Genomic DNA, 27,952 nt, shown 5'->3' on the forward strand with positions numbered 1-27,952 from the left:
TCGACTCATTGTTAATTCACAAACTCTCAAAGGTTAAATGTAAATATTATATACTGAGCTCATTAGGCCGATGGTGTGAATGTGTGAATGAATGATTTGGATGATATCGCTTTGAGTAGTTACTCACAATCATCATGGAAATGAGAAACACTCGAATATATCCGTGCAAGGTCGTCGTATTCAACCTGTTAAAGTGCACGTGAATGAATAATACATATTTCATGAAACCACCTCGTGGTTGATTGTTGAAATGTTTAGAAGTCTGCAGGGAGGTCAAAGTCACCCACAAACCTGCAAAAGCTTCATGTTTTTTGCTCTTTTGCTGAATTACTGCTTCTTGGAAGTCGACAAAAAGCAATAAAGCATTTGAGGCTGGTGTATGATGAGGGCGTTTTAAAGGTGCCGCTCCCAAAGTCTTATTGCTTTTATCGGTTTAAAACTTCCGCTTCAGTGAGGTTAAATAAATACAACCTACTTCCATCGGCACACTTGTTGGAATTAATTTGAATTTGATTGAAGAAAAACAAAAAAGAAAAAGCTTAAATGAAACACTCTCCATGGTGATGCACAGGAAATATTTGTTTAAGGTCTCTAAAAACAGGCGTAACATCATTTTTTTTTTTTTTGCTTGATATTCAGTGACGTGTCCTGATTTACTGGGGGAATATAGGGAAACATACAAGTAACGTGTTTTTACACATAAAGTTGGAATAATTTGCCAATGTCTTCCAAATTTCACTTGGTTAATTGGGACACATAATGTAAATCATTGCACCTGGTCAAAAGTGATGACTGATGCATTTAAATAGGAATAAACAGAGGATTGTGTCTGAAAACTAAATATTCCAACTTTATAAATGACAAAAAGTGTTACTTGGAAATAATATATATTGTTAAAATACACTAAAAATGTTTTTTTTATAAAGTTTAGGTCAATCACTGAGATTTTTCATGATTATTTTTCTTTAGATATTATTTTGTGTTGGATATATTGCTCATATTCAGATATATGACGTATTTATGTCATGTAAATATTGTATTTGAGGAAAATAAAGAGCCTATTTTTCCATATATTTATCACATCAAATGTATTCCAGATGTAGGGGTGTTTTATTCAGGTTATTCAGGAATTACCATAAACCTGGGTAACAATTTAAATTATTATCATTTCTGAAGGTTTAAATTGTTCGGATAGGATACGCGATGTTACAGGAGGGTTACGTTCAACACAAGCTGTTTGTGTGTCACAAAAATGCTCTTTTGTGTATTTGCCTTCTAGGTGGATCATTAAAGAACTAATGACACATCAGTCATTCACCTCACAGAGTCAACATCCGAGCAGCGGCAGCTGAATGTGATTAACCCGGAGCCGTCCAGCCGCCCAACCACTGGATTTACCTTCTGTACCGTTTCCATGAATCTCCCAGGGAACGGTTTTCAGGGCGGTCATGAACCCAACCTCGTGTGAAGAACAAACAGGATATATGCTCAACGGACGGCATTCAGCATGTCTCCACCCAGGCGGAAAATCAGGACTTTCGCTCTGCTCTTTTGCGTGGTCACGTTCGCCACGTTCCTGTTCAGCTATACCCTGAGGGACCCCTCGCTCTACTTCTTCAAGTACGCCTTCCGCCTGTCCGACAACTTCTTCTCCAGAGGGCCGTGCGCCTGCCGGCGGTGCATGACGGAGCCGGAGGACGACCCCTGGTTCGCCGAGCGCTTCAATCAGTCCGTCCAGCCGCTGATGAGCCGGGAGAACAGTGTCCTCTCCGACGAGACCTTCAGGTGGTGGCAGGTAGGCCTCCGGAGGGACGGGGGGGACAATATATCAAAATATCGATATATCGTGAAACTCTGCTGCGATACGTTATGGATACACAAGCGCCAAATATCAACATTTTCTACATTTTCTTGCAATTACCTCTAGAGGTTGATTTTGTATATATCAATACTTAAAAACTTACCTGCTGATCCCAAGTTAAGTAACTTTTCCAAAACAATGTTAAAGGAAATAAACATACTAGCTTTCTTGCAATATATATATATTTATTTGTTTATTTTGAACTGTTGATTTTGTCATGAGCACTTTCACACAGAACCTTTCACACTTGAAGGCATTGGCCAATCACGTTGTTATTAGTGTGTCAAAATATCCATGTATCGTAATACTCATTATCATTATCGATACACTGTTGCCACTGGAGGCTTCTTGTTAAATCCACTTTTCTTGTAAATTGAATTCATGTCAGCGATGTAACTTATTACTTAAAGCAATTATATCGAAACCAATACGTTCTGTACATCCTATTATTAGAGGACGCCTCTCTAAGTTAGAAAAGCCCATTCCCTGAAATTTATGTCCCACAAATTCTCCCACCTTTTTTTGGTCTGGAAGGCATCCAGCGCCTCGACGCCTTCCCACATTCACCTCACACCACGTCCAATTAGAGGCAAGAATAGAAAAATTACTGCAAGGTTGCCTCCTGTCACTACTCATTTCAGGAAACACTCCTCATGGGGAGCTCGATGAGGAGGCGCGTGTCACATATCAACGGCGGCCCCGGGGCCAGATGGCTGCCGCCGCGAGGCAAGGGCACAACCCCCAGGTGTACACCGGCTAAATGTCATTGAGTTTAGAATCTGGCGGGAAAATAATGTTGCGTAAGTCGGTTACGTTTTTTGAGACCTCAATCAATACGTTCCTTAAAAAACCTGTAGTATGACCTGATACATGTATTCTGCCCTCTAGTGGATTATCATTCCACTGCAGTTCACTTCATAATGTCATTAAATCACCCTCACACTTTTGGCGGGAAAATCATTGCAAATTTTCAATTACAATTGAAAAAAAAATACATTTTTACCAATTTTTTTAAATATTTCTTTTTATTGAAACAATGCATTTTTTTTCTTTTTTTCCCCGTCATATGGTAAAAATCTCACTTCCCAAAAAAAAATTTCTGGCTATGTTTTGATGGAAAAAGCATGTATTCAATGTGAAATTAACAATCTATATCCATTCAGGGCTTCCAACGTTGCCCAACATACATAACGGACTACACACACACACACACACACACACACACACACACACATCCCTGCATTTATTTCCTGTCTCTGCGAGTTCAAAGCCGGCAGAAGAAGGCCGAAGCCAAAGAAGCTAAGCCGCCCCCGAGGTTATTTCAAAAAACACGCTCGGTGTCTCGAGCGTCGCTGCTCCTTGTTCAATCACTTCAACTTAAAGTGACCCCGGAGCCGTCGCTCGCTCTCTCTCTCTCTCTCTCTCTCTCTCTCTCTCTCTCTCTCTCTCTCTCTCTCTCTCTCTGAGGTCTCTCTCTCTCTGTCACCAGTGGTTGCAGTCGGAGAGGCAGCCGGCCAACTTCAGCGAGGTGGTGGAGGAGCTGTTCCGAGTCGTCCCCGACCAGCTGCTCTACGTGGACGCCGGCCCCGAGCGCTGCAGGACCTGTGCCGTGGTGGGGAACTCTGGGAACCTGAAGGGGGCTCGGTACGGGGCCCTCATCGACGCCAGTGACGTCATCATAAGGTCAGCCGGCGCTTTCGATCCGTCCCCCGAAATGATTTGATCCCAACCTTTCAAATATGTCCAAAACATACACACTAATACAACCTATAATAAGCAAATATAAATCTTTCTATTTGTTAAATGTCATGTTGTGAAATTGGGATGTAGAAATGCGGATATAGAATGAAAATCTGTTCTTTAAATATATGAATTATTATTTTAATGGCTTATCATGGTGATACGACAGGTTGTTAAAGGAGCCGATCATTCAGTCTGATAATTAAACCATTTTGTTTGAAGGTGAAACCGACATGAGAGCATCCCAAATGTCGGGTTTTACTTCCTCACTCGGGGTCGTTGCTACCATTAAGGCCTGTGAGGTTTTTATTATTTATATTTTTTAAGGGCTCTTTGTAATATTGAATTATTCAGCAGGTCTAATATCAGCATGAAGCCAGCATTTATAAAAAAACGCAGCCGCACGGTTCCACGAATACGCAAAAATGGAGACATTTCAGTCTGTGGTTGCTCTCAGTATTCGAGTAAATACTTGAAAATAACCTTCGTCTTCCAAACACATTAGCATAAATGTTCCCCTCGTTGACATTCAGAACGTTAATATGGCAGCAAACAACAATTAGCTGTGTAAAGATGCAGTGGACTCACGTCTGTCCCTCTGTGTGTGTTGTTATCCGAGCTTTTCTCTGCACTGCTCATACGGCGGTCACAGCTGATGACTCCTTCCTGACCGACGCCGTCACCGTGGAAACCACCACTGTTTTGCACATTGTTTGCACCGTTAGCGTAGTTAGCACCATTAGCTGCAAGCTGCCGACTCAGCCGTCGCCATGTTGAGAGCCATGCAGTGGCAATAAACGTAATAGAAAAATAATAAGAAGTAATAATCTCTCCATGGAGCTCTTCTTCTGACAAATCAAAAGAGTACAACACAATACTATTCAGTTTAATGTCACTTTAATTACTTAAGAAACTATGAAAGAAACATGCAACAATGTCCCGGGACACTTTAATCACGTTACATATAACATATAAATAAAATAATATATTGCATCGCAACCACCATGAAAGCGAATATTCATTCTTTATTTTAGATTAACACTCGGGTGTTTTTTATTTTAATATCCTACAGCACCGATCTGTTCTAAAACAAATATGGGATCAAATCAGCCGTCTAATGAGACGCACACAACGATGCTTCGTTTTGTTTGGTTATCTGTTAATTGAGAGGCAGACAAACAGTCGGGGGGGTCTGCCACGTTACCCAGCATGCACTCTGATGCTCACGCATCCTTGATGCAAATTTTGAGAGAAAATTATTTTCACAAAGCAGCAGATTTAAAAAATAATCAAGTTTATTCAAATGTTCGTCGGGGGAAAAGAGAGGTGTGTGTGTGTGTGTGTGTGTGTGTGTGTGTGTGTGTGTGTGTGTGTGTGTGTGTGTGTGTATGTCGCTGTAATCTGTTCCACCGATTGCAGCTGAATTGGAAAAAAAGATGGAAAACACGAGGAGATTTTTTTTCTGGAGGGTTGTTGGTTTGATATCCACTGCAGATTACAATGATTGACTATGATAAAAAAAAGAAAAATGAAGGTAATTTGTTGGTCAAAATGGGTAAAAACATATATATATATAATGTTTTTTTCTGCACTGTTCTAATTTATCGTTTTACTCTTATATTCATCTTGTTGTACAGCACTTTGATGGTCACCTCATTATTATTATTATTATCATTATTATTATTATTATTATTATTATTATTATTATTATTATTATTATTATTATTATTATAAAATATATCCTATTCACAGATTTGAGGTCAGGTTTTTGAATATTGATCTGCCAGGGTGGAATATGCAAATTCATAAAGAGTGGAGTTTTTCTAAGAATATTATATAACATAATTTTTGAATGATGTCACAATCTGCCGTCTCACACGGTGAGAAATAATAAAAATGAAATGAATATCTGGGTGTAGAAGATACTTATCGTCAGTGATACAACTGTATTAAACCAATGTTATTGATAGGATATTAGAGTCTATATGAGTCTAGAGACTGAGACGCCGATGCCTTTCAGATACCCACAATGCAATTCTCCCAGATCCTCTAAAGCCCCCCTTTTCAGACCACTATGAATATTAAATGGAATCGGCCGATCGACTGAAGCCTCCTGTTTGCTCAGCAGATTGCAGAAGTGAAATACATTTGAATCCGAAATAAAGCGCCTTCGCCTGACAAAAGGAAGCTTAATGGATTTTTTCATATTGATGTTTGAAGTGCTGATAAAAGAAAAACATTTTAAAAAGTAGTTATTCAATTAGATTTGAATGATGTTTTCATTCTAAGACATTGCTAATTGATGGGGAAAGGCTGACGCGTTATTCAAAAGTACGTTTTAGGTGCTTTTATCTGGTAAATGTGAGAATACAGCTTTTATCATGGACTCAAAGACTAACGAACAAAAGACGATCGGCTCGGGTCCCGATCAATTATGTGTAAATGGAAAGTGCAACTTAATGGTGACAAAACTGTAAATGTGTGTTATTGTATCGTGAATAATGCAGCAGAAACAAATTAGACCTCATTAAATAATAATTAAGAAAAGTACGTGAGTGGCTGTGCTTTGTGTACACGCTAAATATTTCAGAAACGTATCACAAATAAGGCGATATATCTCTAAGAAAACAGCTCGGGAATCTCCGAAAGTTTTATCGTCAACTATTGGTTTCATTAATAAAGTTAAACATTATCTATCTCATTCTTTTTACTTTCCTCTCAACAGTTAAACAAACAGAATGTACGCTTTCATGTTAGATTCAATGTTGCAAGTCGCCTATGATTATGGGAAACAATCGGACATTGGGGCTCCCTCCTGTGGATCAAAGGTGAACTGCAGATATGAATGTAAGATCAGAGACTACGGAAGAGACTAAATACCCAAATATAATCACTCTTATCTCACCCTTTATCCATCCATCCTTCCAGTATCGGCCCGTGGGTTCGATCCCTTGGACAGGTTGCCACTTTATCATCTAGAGACAACATGCAGGCTCCGCACGGAAGGTGGATTTGATTCCTAATTGAGATTAGATCGTTGCACAACGTTGTCTTTGCAAATGAGGGAAACCTCAAAGATTCTTTTAAAAATAAATAAAGGTTTGAAATGAAAAATGAAGTGACTGAATATCACAGGGAAAGGGTTAAAAACTCAAAACCAGTTGCTGGATTACAGTAGTTTGAGTCTGTGGAATAAAGGTGTGTCTGTCACCGGGCCTCGCCGCTTTCCCCCCGGTGACAGAGGACTCTTAGTTGAGATCGATCGGTAAACGGTCTTCATGGTGACGCGGCCGTCACTAAGATGTTATCGAGAGTAACGGAGCGCCGTTTAAAATACCTAAAAGCAACATTTGCATGCAGTTTTCCCCCACGCGGCTCTTTTAATTCATCACAGCGAGTCTTTGTCAACCGCTGTGACACGTCGCCGCTGTACGATGCCACATTACTGCACTTATCTTCTCCCCCCCTCCCCTCCCCTCCCCTCCCCCGCCATTGTCTACCAATTCAATTACCCGATGGCAGGAGACAAGAGTTATTCTTTGCCATTAGCAGAATAGTTTCCACCGCAGCAGCATGGTGGATACATATTTTGTATTATTTTATTCATTCTGGTCTGAGCTTCACATTTTGGGAGTCGAGTAACGGCGGCGAGCCAAAAGGTCACCCGGGGGCTGAACCCCCCCGAAGGAGCCGCGAGGCGCTAAGGTGAATACATATTTTACAGCAACTTGGACAACATGACAACACATTTCTATCTCTCCTACCGAACCAGACAAACGTGGACATATTGTATAATCACTCACATTCATTTGTTGTCATAGCAACGGCAAACATCGGGTGTTGGTGGAACCAAGCGACCTGATTATATCGGCTATATGTGCCAATGTTATGTTTTTTAAGTGGCAAATTTCCCGATCCAGACAATCCAGACAGACGTGGACTCTATATCGTATAATCACTCTCGTCTTCTTCATCTTTCAACATCTGATCTCATTCTCTCAGTACTTCCAGCGTATTTGAGTTGAGGAGACGACGGCCGTGTGATTGTCTCATCCCTCATATTTACTCTGTTGAAGTGAGGATCAGTCAGGCTGATACTCTATGATGTGATGTAAGCCCGTGCAAATAACTTCATTAAGATGGAGCTCACAGCCGGCGGATGTAAAAGGTATGGGCTCGTCATATTTGTCACAAGAAGAAGAAAAAATCCCCTGTTTGAAATTGGCTTTAAAACTGCAGATTTTCACTCTGAATTTGTAACTAGAAACGGTGTTCTTTAAAAGCTGCCGACGAGATTCAGAGGATGAACTCCTTTTATCTCCGAGTGTGTTATTACTGTAATGATATGGCTCCCGGGGGCCCACAAGATGGCCCGAACGTTTCTCCAGAAGTGCCTCTTACCCATCAACAGCCTCCGACTCTGACTTTCACATGAGCTGCATTTAATGTTCGTAATCTGAGCCCTAAAGCTCCTCTCTTTGCCTTATTCCTCCTTGTTATTATGATTATGGCACTTTCAGAGATCCGTCATGACTAAAGATTTCCAATTAAGACTTGTTTTCTTCTTGTGAGTCCGATCCACTCCGCAATCAATCCTGTCCTTTTGGTCAGAGAAGCGATTTGTTTTTGTGACACAAAGAAACGATGGAGCTCAGGCGGCGTGATTGCCACTTGGGTGACCGGCATTACACTTGAACGTGCATTATGTGACAGGAATTCAGATAAATGCCAGTTTCTTACACCTTCATTTGTGTTTGCTTATTATACAGTCTATGAATGTAGCTTTTTTTTATATTTAAATTGTTAAATTTTAGAAAGAGCCCTGTCAGATATACCTCAGCAGTGAGTTTAGATGTATAGTTCACCAGACGCAGGTTTCCTTGCGGCGGCGGTCGTGTGTTTACTGTGATGGAGAGTGACAGTCGCTGCCGGCAGACAGTCCGCGGTGGAAAACGGCTTCGTTGGATGTGAAGCACTGAAGAGGAGATAAACACAGCTGTTATTCTGCTCAGTGTTGTCTTTACTGGGGAAGAAGTTCCTGAAGTTTTGGATTTCTAGCTAAGCATTTCAACAGTCAACAACATTTCTTTAATTAAACTGAGCCGGTATTGCTTTTGTTAAATCTGGCAATCATTCCTTCCTTTTATTACAAGTGAGTCCAAAAACCAGTTTAGCCAAATTCCATAAACTATCTTTCGACTCCTTCCTTGGCACTAAAGGACACCGTACGATACATTTACAATCAAATATATCAAAACAACATCAAATAAAGACAGTGGGGTTTACTCATAGGCCATGTATGTACGGTGATGTCATCAGTTTGGTTTTTGGGAATTGTTTATTTTTAGCAAAGGCAGTAAAAATGTTAACCAATCAAATTGAAAAGACTCTTTCAGCGGGTTCAAGTTGCAGAGCAAAGCCCCGCCCTCAAGCGTATCCTCTTTTATGGTCCATTTTACTCCAAATGGGACCATCATTTACAAATGAATGGGGGAAAAAACCTTTAAACAGGACAACTGCAAGCCTTCCAGACCAGAAGACAACCATATAACAACCTTTCAGTGCCACATTGTAAGTTTAGTCTTCACCTCCCTTTTTTTAATTGCAACGCCTGAAGCTTTAAAACCCACACCTGAGACTCCCCGTTGCCTCATTTCTCTGCTCCCAGATCCTCACCCACCTCATCAAAATGTAAAGAGTGTTCATTCCTCATCATGATTATTAGTCGGCTGGAACTGTGCAGGCATTTGGAAAAGTCTCAGGCTTTACGAAGAGGGGGGAGCAGCGAACTGGTGAAACACCGCTGACCTTTTAAAGAGTTAGATGGCTATTACATGCTGCGTGATCCGGCTGCAGCCTGAAGCACCCGAGGGTGGGGGGAGTGCAGGAATACTGGTGGTTCTGGGCTTTGTGTGTTTTTTTGGGCAAACAGCCTTTTTACGTGACATTAAAGATGCCATCAATCATGTAGCAGCATCACAGTTTTTCACTTTATCAAGATGAAAGAAAAGACTTTCACGAAATGGAAAAGACCTTTAAGAGTTTAAGAGATGTCGTTTATTCAGGTCTCCTCACAAGGGCTTCCCTAATATTAGAAGTGTTTTATATTATTTATAGATAAGCACTGAGGTATGACGTCTATGTAATCGATCAAGGCATATTATATTAGCTCCACGCCAGCTTGTTACACAACATTAACCTGAGCATCGATAACATCCAATAAACAATTAAAATACCGGCCTTAGTTTCATAAATCCATGTTGTTTTTCATCATATTACATATTATATATATAGTATATATTCTGAGAATATAAGCACTCATGAAAAGGTTGTAAAACTCCGATTCATCAATCAACGGGCGTACAACTTTCTTCCATTTCAACTTGTCCGACTTGTACATTTGAGCCTTTAAGACTCGCGCTGACAGAAGTTGATTGATGAGCCAAAGTTCTGGCACTTTATAGTCGACGCTGCAAATCACTCGTCAATATATCTGTCATCAGTAAAAACCTCTGGCTCTCGCTCGTCCACGGAGAACCAGCCATCTGCTCCGGGTTCATCACGCTGGAAGGCTGTTTCAGTTTAGAATTCTACACATCTGTTATCATATTATTATTTACATTCGCTAATGTTTCAGACGCACAGTGATCCTTTTTTTGTTTCAGGTCCATCTAGTACAGACTTAGAATATCGATTAGACACAATCTGAATTTGTGATTGAGATTACGTGATGGAGCCGAATCCACTTTAAGGAGCTTCCTTTCAGACTTAGTATTGAAGCGTTGTCCCCCTGCTGTGTGTGATGAGCCTTGCAATCATTTTTTCTTTTGCTGTTGTGTGAAGATTTCAAATGGAAGATGTAGTTTGGTTATTTTGGGGGGGAAATCAGAAAATAAGGTAAATTGTAGTTCCACTTCTTATATACGGTCTATGAATCCAGCCAGTGGTCACAACGATGATGGGATAATATTTAAAATATTGATGAGAAAACAAGAAGATGTTACTGCTCTGCTGGAATTCTAATTTATGAAAATGTTCGTATTCCATGTGTTTCTGGACGAGGAGCTGCTACTTCAGTGATCAAAATAAAGACAAAAGAAATGATGAATTATTCTATTTCTTTCCCTCCCTCTCTCTTTATCCTTGATGGAAACGGGAGGCAGACAGTCTTGTACATGTGTTCATGAAGAAAGACGCGTCTTTATTCATAATAATCAGTGCTTTGTCAATAATAACCATCTGGGGCTGCAGCTTTATTACAGGTGACAAAAACACTCGCTGGCCTTTCTGCCTTTTCACACTTTAGTGAGCTGCTGAATTAAAGTCGTGTGAATCATATGTCTGTGCCTGTTTTATAATTGGTTGGTTTTTATATGGCTGATTTATTTAATTGACCAAGATAGGATATATGGATTTTTATCCAAAAACTAGTCCAATGATAGAAGATGTTGCAAACTAATTACACTTTTCTTGAGGTGACTTGATGAAATACAACCAAAGCTTTCTCATATTATTATTTATTATTATTTATGTGAGTGTAAAGTTGGTCTAATGGCCTCAGAGCTGCAACAAGCTAATGTAGCATTAGCACGTAGCACAAAAGGCAAGGCAAGGCAATTTTATCTGTAAAGCAACTTTCAACAACAAGGCAATTCAACGTGCGTTACATAATACATTAAAAGCATTGGAAAGAAACACATCAAACTTAATCATGAAAACAAAAAAACATTCAAACTAAAATATCAAAGGAATAGAAATGACTGTTGAATGAAGTTGTGTTGTTTGAAAGGCAAACAGAAAAGCCTTGAAAAGGCACAAGGAGTGAAACGGGATGATTTGTTCCCCTGAAGCTGTATCCATTTATATTTCCTTCCTTATATTTCTTTCTCCTTTTCCAAATCCTCAATGTAATTGACCCAGAGAGGCTCCATGTTGTTTTATGTCTTACAGGGTGCAACATGAGATAGCAAAGAAAAATCCCAAAAATCGAATCAACTAGAAAATAGCCGAGACGGGCTCAGGAAGAACATGTCGAGTTGTTATATATTTATCTGTCGTCTCGGTCCGTAATGAGGACGGTGATGTTGCTTCTGAATGGAGCGAAGAGGTGATGGGGGGGGGGGGGGGGGGGGGGACCACCTGTAACGATCCCACCAATTACCGCTGCAGCAATGTTGCTGTTGGACATAATAATAGGGATGCCTCCCCTCGATCGCCGAGCGGTAACTGGCCGTTTGGACGTCCACAACATGTTAAAGTGGGACAAATTGTATATTTTTATGTTTTATTTCTTTATATTTACATACTTTTGTCTAAATTCTGTGATCGTTGCAGGTCTCAACACGACAAGATTCAAGATTTTTATTGCCACACACACAGTAGGATCATAGTTCACACTGAGCAATCAAATTCTTATTCTGCAGTTTCCCTTCACACAGTGACCTCGAATACAAATAAAAACTAAAGGTATAAACGTAAAGAAATATGTACAAAAGAACAAAAGAATTGCAGTTTAGCAGCATTTCTTGTATTAGAGAATATATGGTGCAAATATGAAGATGTGATATAAAAAGGCTATAGGAGCCGTTTTTCCTGTAAAGAATAAAGTTTGTCTTTGTCCCCTGCAGGATGAACCAGGCGCCCACCGCCGGCTTCGAGGAGGATGTGGGCGCCAGGACGACCCACCACGTCATGTATCCAGAGAGTGCCATAGACCTGGACAACGCCACCAGTCTGGTGCTGATCCCCTTCAAGACCCTGGACCTGCAGTGGATCGTTAGCGCTCTGACCACGGGCACCATCAAACAGTAAGCATACTAATATGTGATCATATGAGGCACTAATCAATACTTTTATATGAAGAATCACTCGTTTTAATGTGAAAGGTGCAGAATACATTAAGAATTATGAGCCAACTCTGCACTTTTTTAGCGTCTTTCAGCTCATTATTTTTGTTTTTTTACGTCTCACAATTAATCAACTTCATCTCCGAGCCACAGCAGATAAATAAAACTTCTGATAAACTCACTAATTTAAAGGTAAAGTGAAGCTTAGTGGAGCATTTAGTGACTATCGTAAGGAGAGAGATATTGGTCACAAGTTGGTGGAGACCAAAACAACGTTCGTAGGAACATTAATATCGGGCTTGCATTAGCGATGCTCGCGTGTAAATAACAACTGATTGCTAGTGCTTTGGCAACTTAAAGGAGCGGTGTGTAGGATTAAGTTGCATTTTTTATGCTCACCCCTCCCTTTCCAAGCGTGTCAGGGACCCACGGTGGCCTCTTCAGGTAATGTAAAAACACTAGAGCCAGTGTTTTAGAAAACACAACGTTTAGTTTAGTTTCAGGTCACACGAATGAAAACACAATCATGAATATTCTATTAAAATTTTCAGCCAATTAATCCGCCTAAATCCTTTTAACGAGGCGATAAGGTGTCAGTGTTGTGTCGCAGCTCGTTGCACCGCCACCCAGTAACAGAAAATCAATTAACGTTGGTTTGTAATGGAGCAATAATTGTGGCTATGACAGAAAAAAACAGACATGAAATTCAATATAAAAGGAAAAGACAACAACATTAAAGGGGGGGGGGGGGGGGGGGGGGTGATGTGACATGGTAATGTATGAAGACGTCTATTATTCCAGTTTTCTCTTCTTTCTTTTTGCTTTCCAGTCACAGATCCAAAACTAGAGGCTTTCGATATATACATTTATTTTTTCTCAATAATTACTTTTTCCCAGAATGTCATTCTTGGGCAAAACCTTGAGTACGTGTTTGTGCTTTTATTCCCGTTTCTATATGCGATTAGCAGAAGTGCTCATTTACACACGTTTCTCAATTGAGTCAAAAACTTTTAATTGTCCAAGAAATGCAAAAAAAAGCCTCGAATTAATTATGAATCCATTAACTCTCTCTCCAAACACCCAGTTGTCATGACAACCCTCACTGATTATTCCCGTTTGTCAGATTGCCATAACGAGGGGATAATCACTTCACCTTCAGCTGCTTCATTCTCGTTATCATTAGCGTCATTACTGGACATCCAAATAAAATGAATAAATAAATGAAAGCTGCTGCCAATAACTCGCCAACACGTCCGACGCTGGAAGGACGAAATCCAAACAACGTTTCAGTTGTTTTCTCCGACTGTGCCAAAGCAATCGTTCTGCATCATTAAACCCACTTTTCCTGGCGACAACGTGGGCATTAGCCCCGGCGGATCCCAACCCAGTGTGTTGAATACATTTGTGTTGTCTTGTTAGAATCCAATGGGTTGTTGGATTTCACAGTTCGTTTTTTCCAGACGGCCATTAAAACCCATTCCAGTATAATCTTTGCAGTTTTAATGAGACACGTTGCTGCGATTGGCAATCGCCTTGATGAAATAAAAATAAAAACTTCAATTGAAAATATTTGTCTGGGTTGTATCAGTGGAATCATTATGTTTTTATTTCACTTGTTGGTGCCTTTTAAGTTTAACTTCACATTGATTTTACACTTTCACACAAAACAGATCCTTTTATCCGTGAAAATGGCAAAATATATTGAAAGTCCTGGTCTTTATCTTGTGTTACAGCACATATACTTCTGTTACGTCCCGGATAAAGGCGAATAAAGATAAGGTGAGTCTTTTTTTTTTTGTTTGTTACACATTAAACACCTTAACCTGGAAAGTAGGCCTACATTTACTTGATGTATTGTTGTGTCGTGTACCGTACAGACATAAGTGTTGTTATATGTTACGTACCGTTTCTGTGTTCTTTTTCTGCGTCAGTAACCATGGTAACGGTTGTTGTTTTGAGCTACGAGTTGACAGCGCTCTGAAGCAGTTTTGGTTAAAGTACAGTCAAAGAGGATTTGTTCACCTCTAATTTCCGACAATTTCTACAATACTACAATTTTGAGTACTTTTTGGAATGATTTTTTTGTCGCTTTTCTTTTTTGTTATTCTTCAGATTAAGATTTAAAAATGCTCCAATCCTGCAATGACTCAATAATAGTTACATATTCTGCACAATGTGTGATTCTACTTTCTACTTTTTTCTACATTTTTCAGGTCATACTTTTCTGTCAATACTATACAGCCTACTGAACAATGCTGAGTCAGTTATGTAGCTGCAAAATCTTTCTTTGTGCAACACTTTTCTTTTATGCAGGTTCTGATTTACAGCCCGACGTTTTTCAAATACGTCTACGAGTCTTGGCTCGAAGGTCACGGACGGTATCCGTCCACCGGCTTCCTCAGCTTGCTGCTCGCCATCCACATCTGTGATGAAGTACGTATGAACAGACTCAGTGAAGTGAAAATTAACGTTCAGTACACTTTCAGAATCCGTATACGTATATATACATATATATACACGTATTACGTCCACTGTAGGAAAAAAAATGGCTGATATAAAGAAGTTGCTTGGTTCTGCTATTACTGGATGTTTGCCGTTGCTATGACAACAAGTGAAAGCTACCGCTAGCATCTTAGCCCAACCGCTCCGATCAATAAACACCCATAAGATGACGATTTCATATAAATAAAACCAACAATAAGCATCAACATCATTACCCAAAGGACCTTAACGAGGCGTACATTCATGGGAATTTAGCTTTAGGTTGCTAGCATCGTAATAAACTCGCAAATTTGTGACTTTTTGTCTTGGAATATTGCCCCCCTCTCTCGGCTCCCTTTGTTTTTGTTTTTTTCCTAGTGGCCCTGATACGCCGTCGTAAATAAGTGTATATATATGTATATTTATTTATTTGTTTGTTTCCTCGCCGGCTGCAGGTCAGCGTGTTTGGATTCGGCGCCGACCAGTACGGGAACTGGCACCACTACTGGGAGGAGAACCACTTGGCCGGAGCTTTCCGACACACGGGAGTCCACGACGGAGACTACGAATACAACGTCACGCTGCTGCTGGCGGACAAACGCAAGATCCAAATGTTCAGAGGCAGATGATGCCGAAACGGACCTCAGCAGCCTTTTTGTGACGTTTCTTCTTCAGAATGTTTGTCCAAAGACGTTCCCCTCCTGAACTCCTCCGGTCCGTCCGGTTTCTTCTTTCTTCGTCTGATTGCGATGCTTTTGACGAAACACATTAATGGACAAAAGAAAGAAAAGCGGCGCTTGTTTGCATTGAAATATGTCTGGGCGTCAACCAGCATGCTGTACATAAAACGGGTTTTAGCACTATTGTGTGTACTTTTTCTTTACTATAAATGGCCTCGTCTCCACCTCTTTGTTTGTTCGTTGCCACTGAGAATAAATGCGTTGACAGCCGTGAGACAAAGAGCCACAAAGAGCCACAGATACGACTGTCGAAGTCGGAGGTTGTTTTGAATACAAATTGATGGATAACAAACCTAAAAGCATTTCAATGATCCTCGACTCGGCTGTAAAAAACAAACATCGCTTCAGTTTCACTCCGACCGACTCCGACCCGACAGCTATACCTGTCACTACAGCGCCGCCTCCGTCTGATTGCAGCCGTTAAATCTGGTTGGACAAGCAGAGACACTCAGAATCAGGTCCAGAATCAGCCCCAGAGGACGTATTTCACTATAATGTGACATTTAGAGCCGAAAGGGGTTTTTTAGAAAGTGCTGCAGGTCTCGAGTCTCTCCCAACACACCGCCACCTCCACTTACAAATAATTTATACTATGAAATAATATTTAAATTAAAATAATAGTTTGTTAAATTACATCCTGACAATTTTATTTCTCAGAGTGATGTTTCAAAGCTCTGGTTTCTGGTCATTTTTAACGTAATACTTTTATATATTGAGTCTAAAAACACTGAAATTAAATCTCCAAAAACACAACCTTTCGGCGTCGGTCCACTTCGGTCCGGACTAATAAACCATAACATCGTGTAAAGGCATTTGTGTAACCCATGGAGGAAGAATCTTAATTACTTTGCTCTCCCTCTTGACATTCTCTCTCGCTGCCAACCAGCAGTTTGACATTTGAGTGAAATATGTTAAAAAAAAAGAAAGCTGTTTGAGAGGGATTGTTGTGAAAATGGGCACTGACGCCATGTGGTGATCCATTATCATCGGACTCAACCAAACTGCATAATTAAAGACTTTCCCATCAGCCTCCGTCTTATTAACAATAAACACGCTAAACTTACAAGAGTATAATGCATTAAACATGCTACGTATTGGCACCAAAATCTTTGTATGGCATAAACAATATGTCAGAATTGGAACGCCCCCCTTACACCTGCTTCACATAGGCATTTTCACTGTGAGCTTGTGGGAATGCTATCATTAGCATTTAGCTCAAAGACCTGCAGTTGGCTGCAGACTCAAGGGTCCTGGTGTTTAAACTGTAGGATTTGAAATCCCTCCACAAGCTGAGGTCATGACCTCTGTGACCCGTCAGTGTTGGCCCTGATTACCCAATGAGCTGGTTTTCAGCCGACTGCAGCAGAACATGCGGACCGATGCTGCGATCAGCACGGTGTTGAAGCAAGGTCAAAGGTCACGGTCAAGAAGAAATCTACACAGCTCATTACAAAGTGGTTGTTTAGTGCTTGAGGGCTCTGGAGACCTGCAGCGTCGGTTTGTAGCTGTTGCTTTAAGGATCGTTTGATATGAAAACGTGAAACGAACGTTTAAGTTGTTAAAGTTGTAAAAAAAAAGTTGTGATCGAGTCGGGGGTGCCTTATCATCAAAGATATAGTGTTCATACTGTACATTGTGATTTATACAGTACTGTTCATTTTAATAAAAGTAGGTGTTAAGTGCCTTTAATGGGAGTTTTTTTAAGACTTCATTTTAAACCATCAAATTGCACTGTATTATAAATATTTTGTTTTCATTGGTATTATTGCATTTGTTGGGACCTTTACAAATGTATCTTATTGTGTGTCGATTTTAATGGAACAGTGCATCACTTTCAAAGTGATCTGTCAACATAAATGCAATTTAATATTAATGTGTTTAAATGTGTGTGTAATCACCTGAAATAGCGTTTTTAATTCCTCATAATGAGCCGTTTATATCTCATTATTCACATTTTCATGTTGCCAAATCCGACACGCTGCACCTTTTAAGACTGACATGCATGATACATGCAGGATATAACCACCTTGAGTAGATGTCAGGAAGATTGTTTCATAAACATTTTGCCTCAATTATTTATGACCTTTTTGTTATCATTTCCGCCAACAAATCTCTGATATGGTTTTTGCTCCCTGTGCCTTCAAACACGATGGGACATTTGCCCGCTCGCTGTCTTCATGGTCTTTTTCTCTCTCTCTCTGTGTGAAAGGAGGCTGATAAGGAGAAGAAACTACAAATATTTGTTAAATTCAAATTTGTCAGCCGCCTCGGCATGCATCGGTTCTGCAGGAGACACTGTCACCTACTGGACGAGGACCTGGATCTCATCTACGCTTCACTTATTAAGTTGTTTGAATATCAAAAGCAGCACCTTCAAAAAAAATTACATTTTTTATTTTAGTGGTGGATTTTTCCCAGTTTCAGGTGTTGACTTGTGTGGGACAGACGGATAATGAAAAACCTGCATTATTCATTTATTCAGGTCTCACAATACTATATATATATATATATATATATATGTATATATATATATACATATATATATATATATATGTATATATATAATTTTATACAATTTTCTGAAGCTATAATATAGATATATTACTTAAACAAACTGGACTATGGAGCCATTTTTGCAAGTTAGTGTAATATAAATTATTTAACTAGATAATTAAATAAATCAGAACTGTTTTTGTTTTAAAGGGAAAAAATCAGAAACACGTACATTTTAATTAGTGAAAAAGTTGTTTCTGTTTAAGCGTCCCCCTCGTAAATAAATTAGTTTAATATTAAACACAACTAATAGACCGATAATAAAAACAAGTTTGAATGCCAACAGGTTCCTGTGGTTATATCTCTTCTTTTGTGTTAAATACTGAATAAATCAATTTACAGTAAATTAAACCGATGTGATGACATCAGAACAGGAAATATAGAAATAATGAATGTGCTTCAGCAGAATGTTTGATTTTAAATGAGATTTAAAATACAGTTGTTCTCCCTGAAGACTTGAGTGCTCTTCACATGTCTTGTTTTTGTTGTTGTTGTTGTTTATGAAGCAGCTCAGACTCTCACAGCTCAGCAGTGAAGCTGCTTTTAAGGCTGCTGTGGGAGAAACGCCTTCATTTTCACAAATGAGTATAATTAGCACAGTCGCTGAATCAAAAAATCAAGCTTCTTATTAATTCTTAATACTTATTTTTTCTTTTTAATGCACTAGATATCCAAAGATGTGCAGACGGTTATTCTGAGTTATTCCATAATATAAAATGCATTAAAGGCTTTGTAGCTCGGCCGGTACATGTTGCATTAAAATTTAAAATTCTCAGCTTGACCTTCTTATTATTTACCACTACTACTTAGTACTACTGTATTTATATCTCAGCCAGTGTATAAGATACATTTACTGACATAAGATCTCAAATGAATGAATAAATAAACATTAAATTAATTCATGAATTCATTAACTAAGGACATTTACTAAAGGTGGACATGTTCAGTCTCTGCAGCCTCGAGTTCTGCTCGGTTTGTTTTGCATCCTTCAAGTTCACAGCTCATCATTTTTTTCTTGGCAATCAATAAAAGCATCCCGACCACAATAACAATGAATCCGTGGAGACGCTTCTTTCACTTTGTCAATTTTATTCCTGAACACTTTTCCAGAGTCCTTGAATTACTGGCTCACCCCAAACAATATGAGCTATAAATTAGCTGCATTACAGCCCACAGGGTCTCATTAACTCAATCAATACATTTATAGACAGAGCAAACTCTCTTGAAGTTACATTCAGTGTGGAGTATTGATTAAGCACATTTAAGCTCACAATTGACAAAGTGCATGGAAGTCTGTTTGGCCTGCAGCCGTTGTCTTCATCAAACTGCTTAAAGCTCTGAACTGCATACTGATCCGCCGCGTACGTTCATCCATGCAGTCCATGCTGCCCCCGTTGAACATTATGCAGTTTAAAATACTCAGTGTCGCCCTCTGATGAGCTTAATGTGACTCATAAAGAGCACATGAGTGCCTCATTGTCTCCTTGCCTGTCACGTTAACTTTCAGGACTGACTTTCAGATTTCACATAATCCCATAATCATACAGGCTATAAAATCCATTCAAAGTTAAAGTGCTTCGGTAAGAGTCAAGGAAAAGCACAAAAGTTATTATTATCAGTCAAATATGATTTCAAGTAAAAGCGATTGATATGCAGAATTGCCCATTTCAGGGTTTCATAATTATATAGTTCATTGTCGAATTATTATTTATTAATGTATGACAAGGCATTCTTTTGTAGATTAAGAATATGTTTCGTATGTAATCTCAATCAAATATGCAAAGCCAACATTAACTTAATATAGGAGATTAACAATATCAATAAAAGCAATATAATATAATATAATAATAAATAAATAATGAATATAAAACCTGGAAAAGCATTGTTAACAACAACATAGCACAATTCCACCACAAGTAATAATAATAATGTATAATATATTATTATTATAATATTATATGAATTGTAATAAAATGTTGTTATAAATTAGAATTATTTTTGATTAAATTGAAAATAATAAAATAAAATAAAATAAAATAAAATAAAATAAAATAATATAATATAATATAATATAATATAATATAATATAATATAATAAAATATAATAAAATAAAAGATTACTGCTGCTGACAAGCTGTCTCCATGACGACTTTGACAGCGTGTGTTCACCTTTAAGACGTGCGACGTGATGACGTCACCGTCCGTTCAACAGGCAGAACAACACGGAAGTACGGTCTGGTTCAACTCCTTTAATGCGCATATGTTTCCCTCGTAGCGCAGGTGAGTAAACATCCAACGAGCCCGTGAACTCTTCGTGAAACGTGTTTTCATTTCATGAATTATCAAAAACAACATCGTTTGCGTTAAAATAAAAACCAACATGGCAGCTGTTGCTAGCTGACGACTGGTTTCACTTTCTAGCTGGGAGGCTTTAGCTTTAGCTAAAGCTACGCAGCATAAACACAGCAGACTATGACGTGGCTAAAACATATTTAATGACGCAAAAACACCACGTTTACATGTTTGTTCGTGAAATAGTGGTTATATAGAAGCTTCTTTACGTATCAGAGTTGTGTGTGAGAGTTGTGTGTCAGAGTTGTGTGTCAGAGTTGTGTAGGCCACAATCACCGAGGCTCGTTTCTAAACTCACTACGAAGAAATGTTAATGTTGTATGTTAATCCTGCTGTCTTTTAATTTTGTCTGTAATGTGTAGTTTGTGTGTTTTTACTGTGCTTGAATATCTGCCCAGGGACTACAGGTGCAAAGTAGCCATTTAGCTAACCCTGGTATAGAAGCTATTCTCTGCATGGTCCCTGTCAAACAAAACCTGAGATACATAATAGAGACGCGGTTGTTCACGCGGGGAAAGTACTAAATCAGTAAAATACTTATTCTTAATTTTCTTATTACACGTGTCACATTAAATCAACATTATATCAAACACAATCACTTTAACGTGCAACTTTCTGTTTACCTGCTTATGGACAGAACAGAAACCTAAAATTTAGGGTTTTAATGATCAATGTAAGAGGGGGAGAAAGTACAGTACAGTGTATGTATGTATATATATATATGCATGCATGCATGCATGCAAAACATTTATATTAGATTAATCAATTAGTTGTCAACTTTTACATTAATTAGCTGCTATTTTGATAATTCATTCATCAGTTTTAAGTTTTTTTAAAGGAAAACAAAAGCTAAAATACTGCAACTAACCTATTTAATTCCCCCCCCCCCCTCCCCCAAACAAATCAATAGATTAATCTGCAATGTGAATAATTGTTATATTATGGTTATTACATTATTTACATTACATTACATACATTATTTATCAGGATATTTATCTAAATAAATGAAAACGTCACAGAGTCTTCTATAAAAATGTGCCTGTTGTGTAGGATGCCTGTGGAAAGCCCGGAGGAGAGGACGGTGGAGGTGCAGGATCTCCCTGCGGCCGTGGACGAGGAGCTGCTCTTCCTGTACTTCGAGAACAAGCGGCGCTCCGGCGGCGGTCCGCTCGTCTCCGTGGAGAAGACGGGCGACCGAGCCGTGCTGCTGTTCGAGGAGGCCGAAGGCAAGTGGCGGCGTAGATTGTTTGTTACAGGACACTTTGCATGTATATTAAATGTAATATTCCTTGACAGCCGCGGCCCGAGTGCTGTCTAAAGGCCACCGTCTGCACAACGTGGAGCTGAGTGTGAGGAAGCCGGCCTCGACGGACCGCCGTGCTCTGCTGCTGCGGGGGATCAACCCCACCACCAGCACGGAGCTGATCGAGCTCTACGTGGAGAACCTGGCGGGGCTGAACGCCACCGACTACACCCTGTACCCGTCGCCGGGCAGAGATGTCATCCTCATTCACCTCAGACAGCCCTTAGCAACAGGTGCACTCTTGTTTTCTTTAAAACAACAAACATCTCTCACAGCGTTTTTTCAATATTAAAATTATTTTTTTTCCCGTTTATTTTAGATTTCCAAACACTAAGTGCTAAATTCTCCAAGAGGGAACTGGACGGGGCCGAGCCGACTCTGGAACAGACGGAGGAGACGGACTCGGTCCTGGTGAAGAACCTGCACCCCGGCACCACTCCAGACCTCATCGCGTTGTACTTTGAGAGCAAGCGAGGCGGCGATCAGAGGGTGAAGAAGGTCACGATGCTTTCAGAGGACACGGCCACGGTGTCCTTCTTCAACTATGAATGTAAGCTTTTATTTTAGTCCACAACCTCATCGTTTTATCCAAATAAACCAGAGGCCTGTAGAGACCCGGGGCAGGACCCCGATTACAAACTGTTCCTTATTAAACCGGCCAATAATAATGTGTAGTGCAGCCTGATTATAACTTATTGGTTGTTTTGTATTTTATTGACTGTACGGTGACCTTGAGGGCTCCGAAAGGCGCCTATAAATAACATTTATTATTATTATTATTATTATTATTAGAGTGCCATGTATAACAGTACTTTGTAATGATGTATATATAAAATGCTAGGCCATTAAAATAAATGTTGACAAATTCATACATTCATTAACATATTTTAATTCCTTATTGGCTTTCACAGCATTAAATGTAACAAATATTTCATATATTTGCTTATTATAGGTTGTATGCATGTTAAGATGTATTTTTGACATATTTGTATTTTTTGGAAGGAAAAAAGTTGCAGTAACTCTGGACCCCCCCTGTTGAAGATCCCTGTACTAATCCAGAATGTCTCCATTTAGCAGCTCTGGGATCAGTTCTGGCCCAACAGCACAAACTTGGCGACGCTGATCTCGTCGTGACTCCGGACTTCGACTTCCTTCGCCCCGCGGAGAGATTAATATCACAAAACTCTGGAGCTGGAAGCCGGGATATGATGGAGAAGAACTCTGAGGAGATTCAGATGCAGACCAGTCCTCCTGTGGTGAATCATGCAAACCGTGAGATGGCGTCGGAGCCTCTCGCTGCCCACGAGGAGGCGGCGGCGGAGGAAGAGGAGGAGGAAGTGATGGAGGATCAAACGGAGGTCAATGAAACGCCATCGAGCCACGTTGCTGTCGCCGACCCGGTAAAACTCGCTCTGCTTCGACGCACCTTCCTTCGGGACTCGGAGAAGTCTCACCCAGATCTCACCATCCAAGTCCAAGACGACGGCGTGCACATCACATGCACGGACCGCCAAACGGTGGAGCAGGTAGAACGCGGCGTTTTGGACTGTTTGGGCTCGATGGCGGAGAGCCGCTTCACCCTCCAGCCTGACGAGGCTCAGTTTCTCCGGAGGGAAGACGTGGAAGCTCATTTACTGCAAACCCTGACTCAAACCGGGTCGCCGGCGGCGTACGCCGTCGTGTCGGAATGCGACGTGGCCGTGACCTCGCTGTCCGGGGACGGCGCCCGTCGGGCGTGTAGCTTTTTAAAATCCCAGGTGAGTCACGTCAGCGTGGCGGTGGACGCCGAACAAGAGACCACGCTGTACTGCAGAGAGTGGACGGAGTTCCTGCAGGCGCTGGCGTTCGCCTCCGTGACGCCGTCGGAGCGAGGCGGCGGCCTCGACGTGGTCACGCTGAAAGGGATGGAGAGCGAGAAGCAGGCGGCCATCGCCGCGTTCCTCGCCGTGCCCATCGAGAGGGAGACGGTCATCGCCATGGAGCCGGGCATGCTGAAGTACATGCAGATCCACTATCATCAGCTGATGGCCGACATGGACCAGGTGTCCATATTCCCCCTGGAAGCCGGGGACGCCTGTGGGCTAAAGGTACGTTTTACATTTAGATTTAGTCATTATTTAAAAATATTAAAATTAATACAGAAAAGCATAGAGATATTTATATTTTTTTTATATGTTCAAAAAAAGAGTTAGAAGTATGCACTTATTTAATCCCACCCCTTCTCCATATTGTGGTATGAAATCCGTATACATTTTTTCCAGAATGTTTCTAAATTCTGTTTTACATCAAATGATGTCTAATCATGTGGTAGATGAATCAAAATGCAACTAATCAATGAGAAAATATGAGAAATGTATTTAATTCTAATACCTTGTTATTCAGAGATCGTGAAAATGTGCTTAAATATGCTCTGAAATAATTTATAGAGGAGTCACAATGTACCACCCTCTTTTTAAAAATCATTACTTTTTTCTTTTCTTTTGGCTTAAATGGGGTGACAAACGATTATAATTTTACCAAAAATCAAGATTTTTATTATAAATTCACAGAAATTCCGCACTTTCCAGTTCATTCTGTTTTTTATTAAAAAAAAAAAAATTCTCTTTTTATTACAATTTCCATGTCCATATAATCATTTATAATGTATATGATTATTCTCAATTAGCCATCTGTCAATTTACATTTGTAGCCCACAACAAGGACTCACTGGACATTATTACATACATAGTTGAATATATATTTGTTAAAGTAAAATAAGATAAGAACATAACAAACTTGTTGGGCCTCAAAGACACAAATCCATCTAGGAAAGATATAAGAAAAACAAAAAATCAGTTGATTCCATTTTCATTGTAAAATTCTGATATTCCGTTCCGTGTTTTCCTTCATCCAGTAAATCAAAGGGCTCTGAGTAATTGTTTCTCATATTAACCTCGTCTTTAATACCCGTCAGATTGCTCCACCTTTGTTTTTCTTGCTCCTGGCAGATCCACGGCCAGGCGACCGCCTGTCAGATGGCCGAGGAGGTGCTGCAAGGCGTGGTGACCTCCATCTGCACCCGGACCATCACGGTGAACGCTCCGGGGGTCACGCGCTTCCTGGAGGAGCCGGACTGCAAGAGCGTCCTGAAGCAGATGGAGAGGAAGTTCCTGGTCTACATCATCACCAAACACGTTCCCTGGGAGCCGCTGGCACACCAGGTAACGTCTTTTACTTCAGTCTCATCTCAGTTAGAATCCGCTATTAAAATGTGAAGAAATGCAGGTTTCCTGCAGCAGAAACGTTTCGTTTTCACAGTATGAATTGTTTGATTTAATTTCAGGACTTCTTTGAAGCTGCGTGGAACATGATGTCCCACCAGAACTTCCAGAGAGCCTCTTCGGACGGTTCTCCACAGGAGTTGAAATGTGATTCAATGCAAACGGATCAGAACGGAGGTAATATCCATCAGAGTGTATTTCCATACAAGGAATCTGCCTTGGTCTTCAGTGTGCACGATATTTACAAAGTACTGCAGTCAAGAACATCAATAAAATAAAAAATTACACATAATATAATCATATTTACAATAAGTGCAGAATGTTGCAAAATATTTGTGCAAAACGTCATCATCATCGGCAGATTTTGCACAAATGTTTTGAAACATTCAACCATTTATTTCATGTTTCTGTGCAGTTTCACACGTTCTCGTTAACGTCTCTGCAGGCCTTTTAGAGGCGGCGAAGCGACTCGTCTCCGCCGTCGATGAGCGACCCGAGGACTTTGTGACGGACGCTCCCCTCGAGGACGACGTGGACCTGTACACGGCCGAGACGCCGGCCGGCCTGACGGACCAGGACTCGTCTGCGATGCTCGTCGATGCTTCCCAGCTCTCCGCCGACGGGAACGACGGAGCGCTGTGTCTCAGCAGCAACCTGGAAGAAGAGGCCCAGCTGTCTCTGGCCATCCAGTACTCCATGGAGTCCAGCCAGTGGTCTCTGGAGGAAGAGGAGGCGCAGCTGCAGAAAGCCTTGGAGCTGTCCAAGAAGATGATCCTGCACGAAACCTCCACCTGCAGTACCAACAACAGCCACCGGGTGGAGAAGAAGGCCGTGGACGTCTCCTTCGAGGACGCCATCAAGGCCGCCGGCACCTTGCAGCTGCTGGTGTACGCCGGTTACACCTGCGACCTGATCCGCGTGGACATAGCCTTCGGGAAGAAGGTCAGCCAGCGGCAGGTGGAGGAGAAGCTGGAGCACCGCAGCGTCGGGAACATGAGCGAGTACCACAGGAAGTGTCTGCAGACCATCGAGAGGAAGCACGCGGTGCACATTCAGGTCCAGGGCACCATCATCACCGTCTCCGGCTTCAACGAGTTCGTGACCGGCGGGCTGGAGGACGTGAAGCTGATGATGGAGAAACTCGCCGATTCCGTGTCGGAGAAGGAGATCCTGAGGACCGTCTGCTGGGCGTTTCACGCCCCGGGCTCTAAAGACCCGACTCCTTATTCCCCCGAGGCCACCGTGTTTCTGGAGAACGCGCTGAGGATGAGGAGGAAAAAGGTGGATCTGTTGCTCGACCATCAGCCGCACAGCATCGACTTGGAGAAGATGCACGAGCTCAACGTGGCGTCGGGGAAATCTGTGAAGGTGTCCAGGAAGCTGCTCGGGATGGGGGACGCGGACGTGGACGTAGCAGGTAAACAACCTGACCTTTATGACCTTTATTTATACAGGTAATCTCATTGAGGTCCAGGGTCTCACCATATAAATACATATAACATAAAACAGCTGGTTACTCTCTTCTGTTGATTTAATAAGCGGTATTTTCAGGTATATTTTTGACCCGTATGATGATCTGTTACTGCTCGTAGCCGGTGCGGGGCTCCGTGTCTCTGCTGATAAATTATATGAATTTTCAAAGTTAAGCAGATTAATTCCTTTTGTGAACAGAAGAGGAATACTCTCTGCTGTCCAATCTGCCCGAAGCCACCAAAATCGACGAGGTATCCGACGAATTTCAGAACGTGGTGAAGAGTTTCTACGAGACCATCCAGGAATACCACAGCAAAATCAGAATCATACAGGTAACACATACTTTACATATAAATATATATTTTTTTCTTTTCTTACTTCTTACTTAGAAAAAAAAAATATTTAAATATATTTTTTTCCTTTTCTTTATTTATATATATATAAAATATATTATATATAATACTTGAACTTCCTCCTCCAGGTGGAGAAGCTCATGAACCGCCTGCTCTACAATCAGTACAAGCTGAAGAAGGCGAGCATCCTGCAGCGCGCCACGTACCCGGTGGTCGAGCGGACGCTCTATCACGGCACGAGTGAGGCGTGCGTGAAGGAGATCTGCGTGCACGGGTTCAACCGGAGCTTCTGTGGAAAGAACGGTAAGTTCTTCTCTCGTCCCGATGGTTCCCGTCTCTACGGATCTCTGATGATCTCCGATGTTCTCCTCCACGCAGCCACCGTCTACGGTCAGGGCGTGTACTTCGCCGTCAACTCGGCGCTGTCCGTCATGGAGCAGTACTCGCCGCCCAACGCGGACGGATACAAGTACGTCTTCGTGTCGAAGGTTCTCACGGGCGACTACACTAAAGGCTGCCACTCCATGAAGACGGCGCCGCTGAAGGAGACGGGCGACATCCCCCTCCGATACGACAGCGTAACCGATGACATCACCAAACCCGCCATGTTCGTCATCTTCAACGACACGCAGGCGTTTCCCGAATATCTCATCACGTGTCAGAGGATCTACCGCTGAGGAGACGGAGACATTAGCTTCAGTGAAGGGCTACTTATTATTTTAATTGGTTTTCTTGATCAGTTTCTCACTTTGGTCAGCTGGAACTCAAAAATCCCATTTTTATTTAGTGACTTTAAACGTGTCGTTTTAGCACAACATGGCTTATTGTGCTCTCCGTCTGTAAATCGGTCGATTATCATGCGATAAGTGAAATGTCATGCACTTATCGCATGACATTTCACTTGCAATAGTCAATTGGGAACCACACACACACACACACACACACACACACACACACACAGAGTCAATGATTATGTTCCTTGCTTAAACA

The 27,952-nt window shown here is 41.0% G+C and overlaps 2 protein-coding genes across 3 annotated transcripts; both read left to right on the forward strand.

Moving 5' to 3' along the window:
• The first annotated feature begins 1,281 nt into the window (after positions 1-1,281).
• Positions 1,282-17,352, forward strand: LOC311027887 (CMP-N-acetylneuraminate-beta-galactosamide-alpha-2,3-sialyltransferase 1-like). The gene is made up of 6 exons (XM_084032083.1): positions 1,282-1,795; positions 3,351-3,544; positions 12,229-12,408; positions 14,181-14,226; positions 14,761-14,880; positions 15,384-17,352. The coding sequence occupies exons 1-6, from the start codon at positions 1,508-1,510 to the stop codon at positions 15,555-15,557; spliced, it is 1,002 nt and encodes a 333-aa protein (XP_083888209.1). The 5' UTR covers positions 1,282-1,507; the 3' UTR covers positions 15,558-17,352.
• Positions 17,353-20,414: 3,062 nt separating this feature from the next.
• Positions 20,415-27,937, forward strand: parp10 (poly(ADP-ribose) polymerase family member 10). Of its 2 annotated transcripts, none has more exons than XM_084032062.1 (11): positions 20,415-20,501; positions 21,624-21,799; positions 21,870-22,109; positions 22,196-22,426; positions 22,951-23,963; positions 24,864-25,076; positions 25,199-25,313; positions 25,582-26,553; positions 26,808-26,941; positions 27,091-27,265; positions 27,341-27,937. In XM_084032062.1, exons 2-11 carry the CDS (start codon positions 21,625-21,627, stop codon positions 27,637-27,639), a joined length of 3,567 nt encoding a protein of 1,188 aa, XP_083888188.1. In that variant the 5' UTR covers positions 20,415-20,501; position 21,624; the 3' UTR covers positions 27,640-27,937. The 2 variants fall into 2 exon arrangements, with proteins under 2 accessions (XP_083888188.1, XP_083888189.1); XM_084032063.1 differs by having other exon boundaries at positions 22,954-23,963.
• The last annotated feature ends 15 nt before the right edge of the window (positions 27,938-27,952 follow it).

The sequence above is a fragment of the Eutrigla gurnardus genome (genome assembly GCF_963514095.1).
Source record: "Eutrigla gurnardus genome assembly, chromosome: 17".
NCBI lineage: Eukaryota > Metazoa > Chordata > Actinopteri > Perciformes > Triglidae > Eutrigla > Eutrigla gurnardus.

Excerpts from the sequence above, each read along its gene's own strand:
- LOC311027887 (XM_084032083.1), top strand. The coding sequence starts at position 1,508 with ATGTCTCCACCCAGGCGGAAAATCAGGACTTTCGCTCTGCTCTTTTGC. Across the intron at positions 12,409-14,180 it reads ACCACGGGCACCATCAAACA|CACATATACTTCTGTTACGT; the intron begins GTAAGCATACTA and ends CTTGTGTTACAG. Across the intron at positions 14,881-15,383 it reads CCATCCACATCTGTGATGAA|GTCAGCGTGTTTGGATTCGG; the intron begins GTACGTATGAAC and ends CGCCGGCTGCAG.
- parp10 (XM_084032062.1), top strand. The coding sequence starts at position 21,625 with ATGCCTGTGGAAAGCCCGGAGGAGAGGACGGTGGAGGTGCAGGATCTC. Across the intron at positions 22,110-22,195 it reads CAGACAGCCCTTAGCAACAG|ATTTCCAAACACTAAGTGCT; the intron begins GTGCACTCTTGT and ends CGTTTATTTTAG. Across the intron at positions 27,266-27,340 it reads GAGCTTCTGTGGAAAGAACG|CCACCGTCTACGGTCAGGGC; the intron begins GTAAGTTCTTCT and ends TCCTCCACGCAG.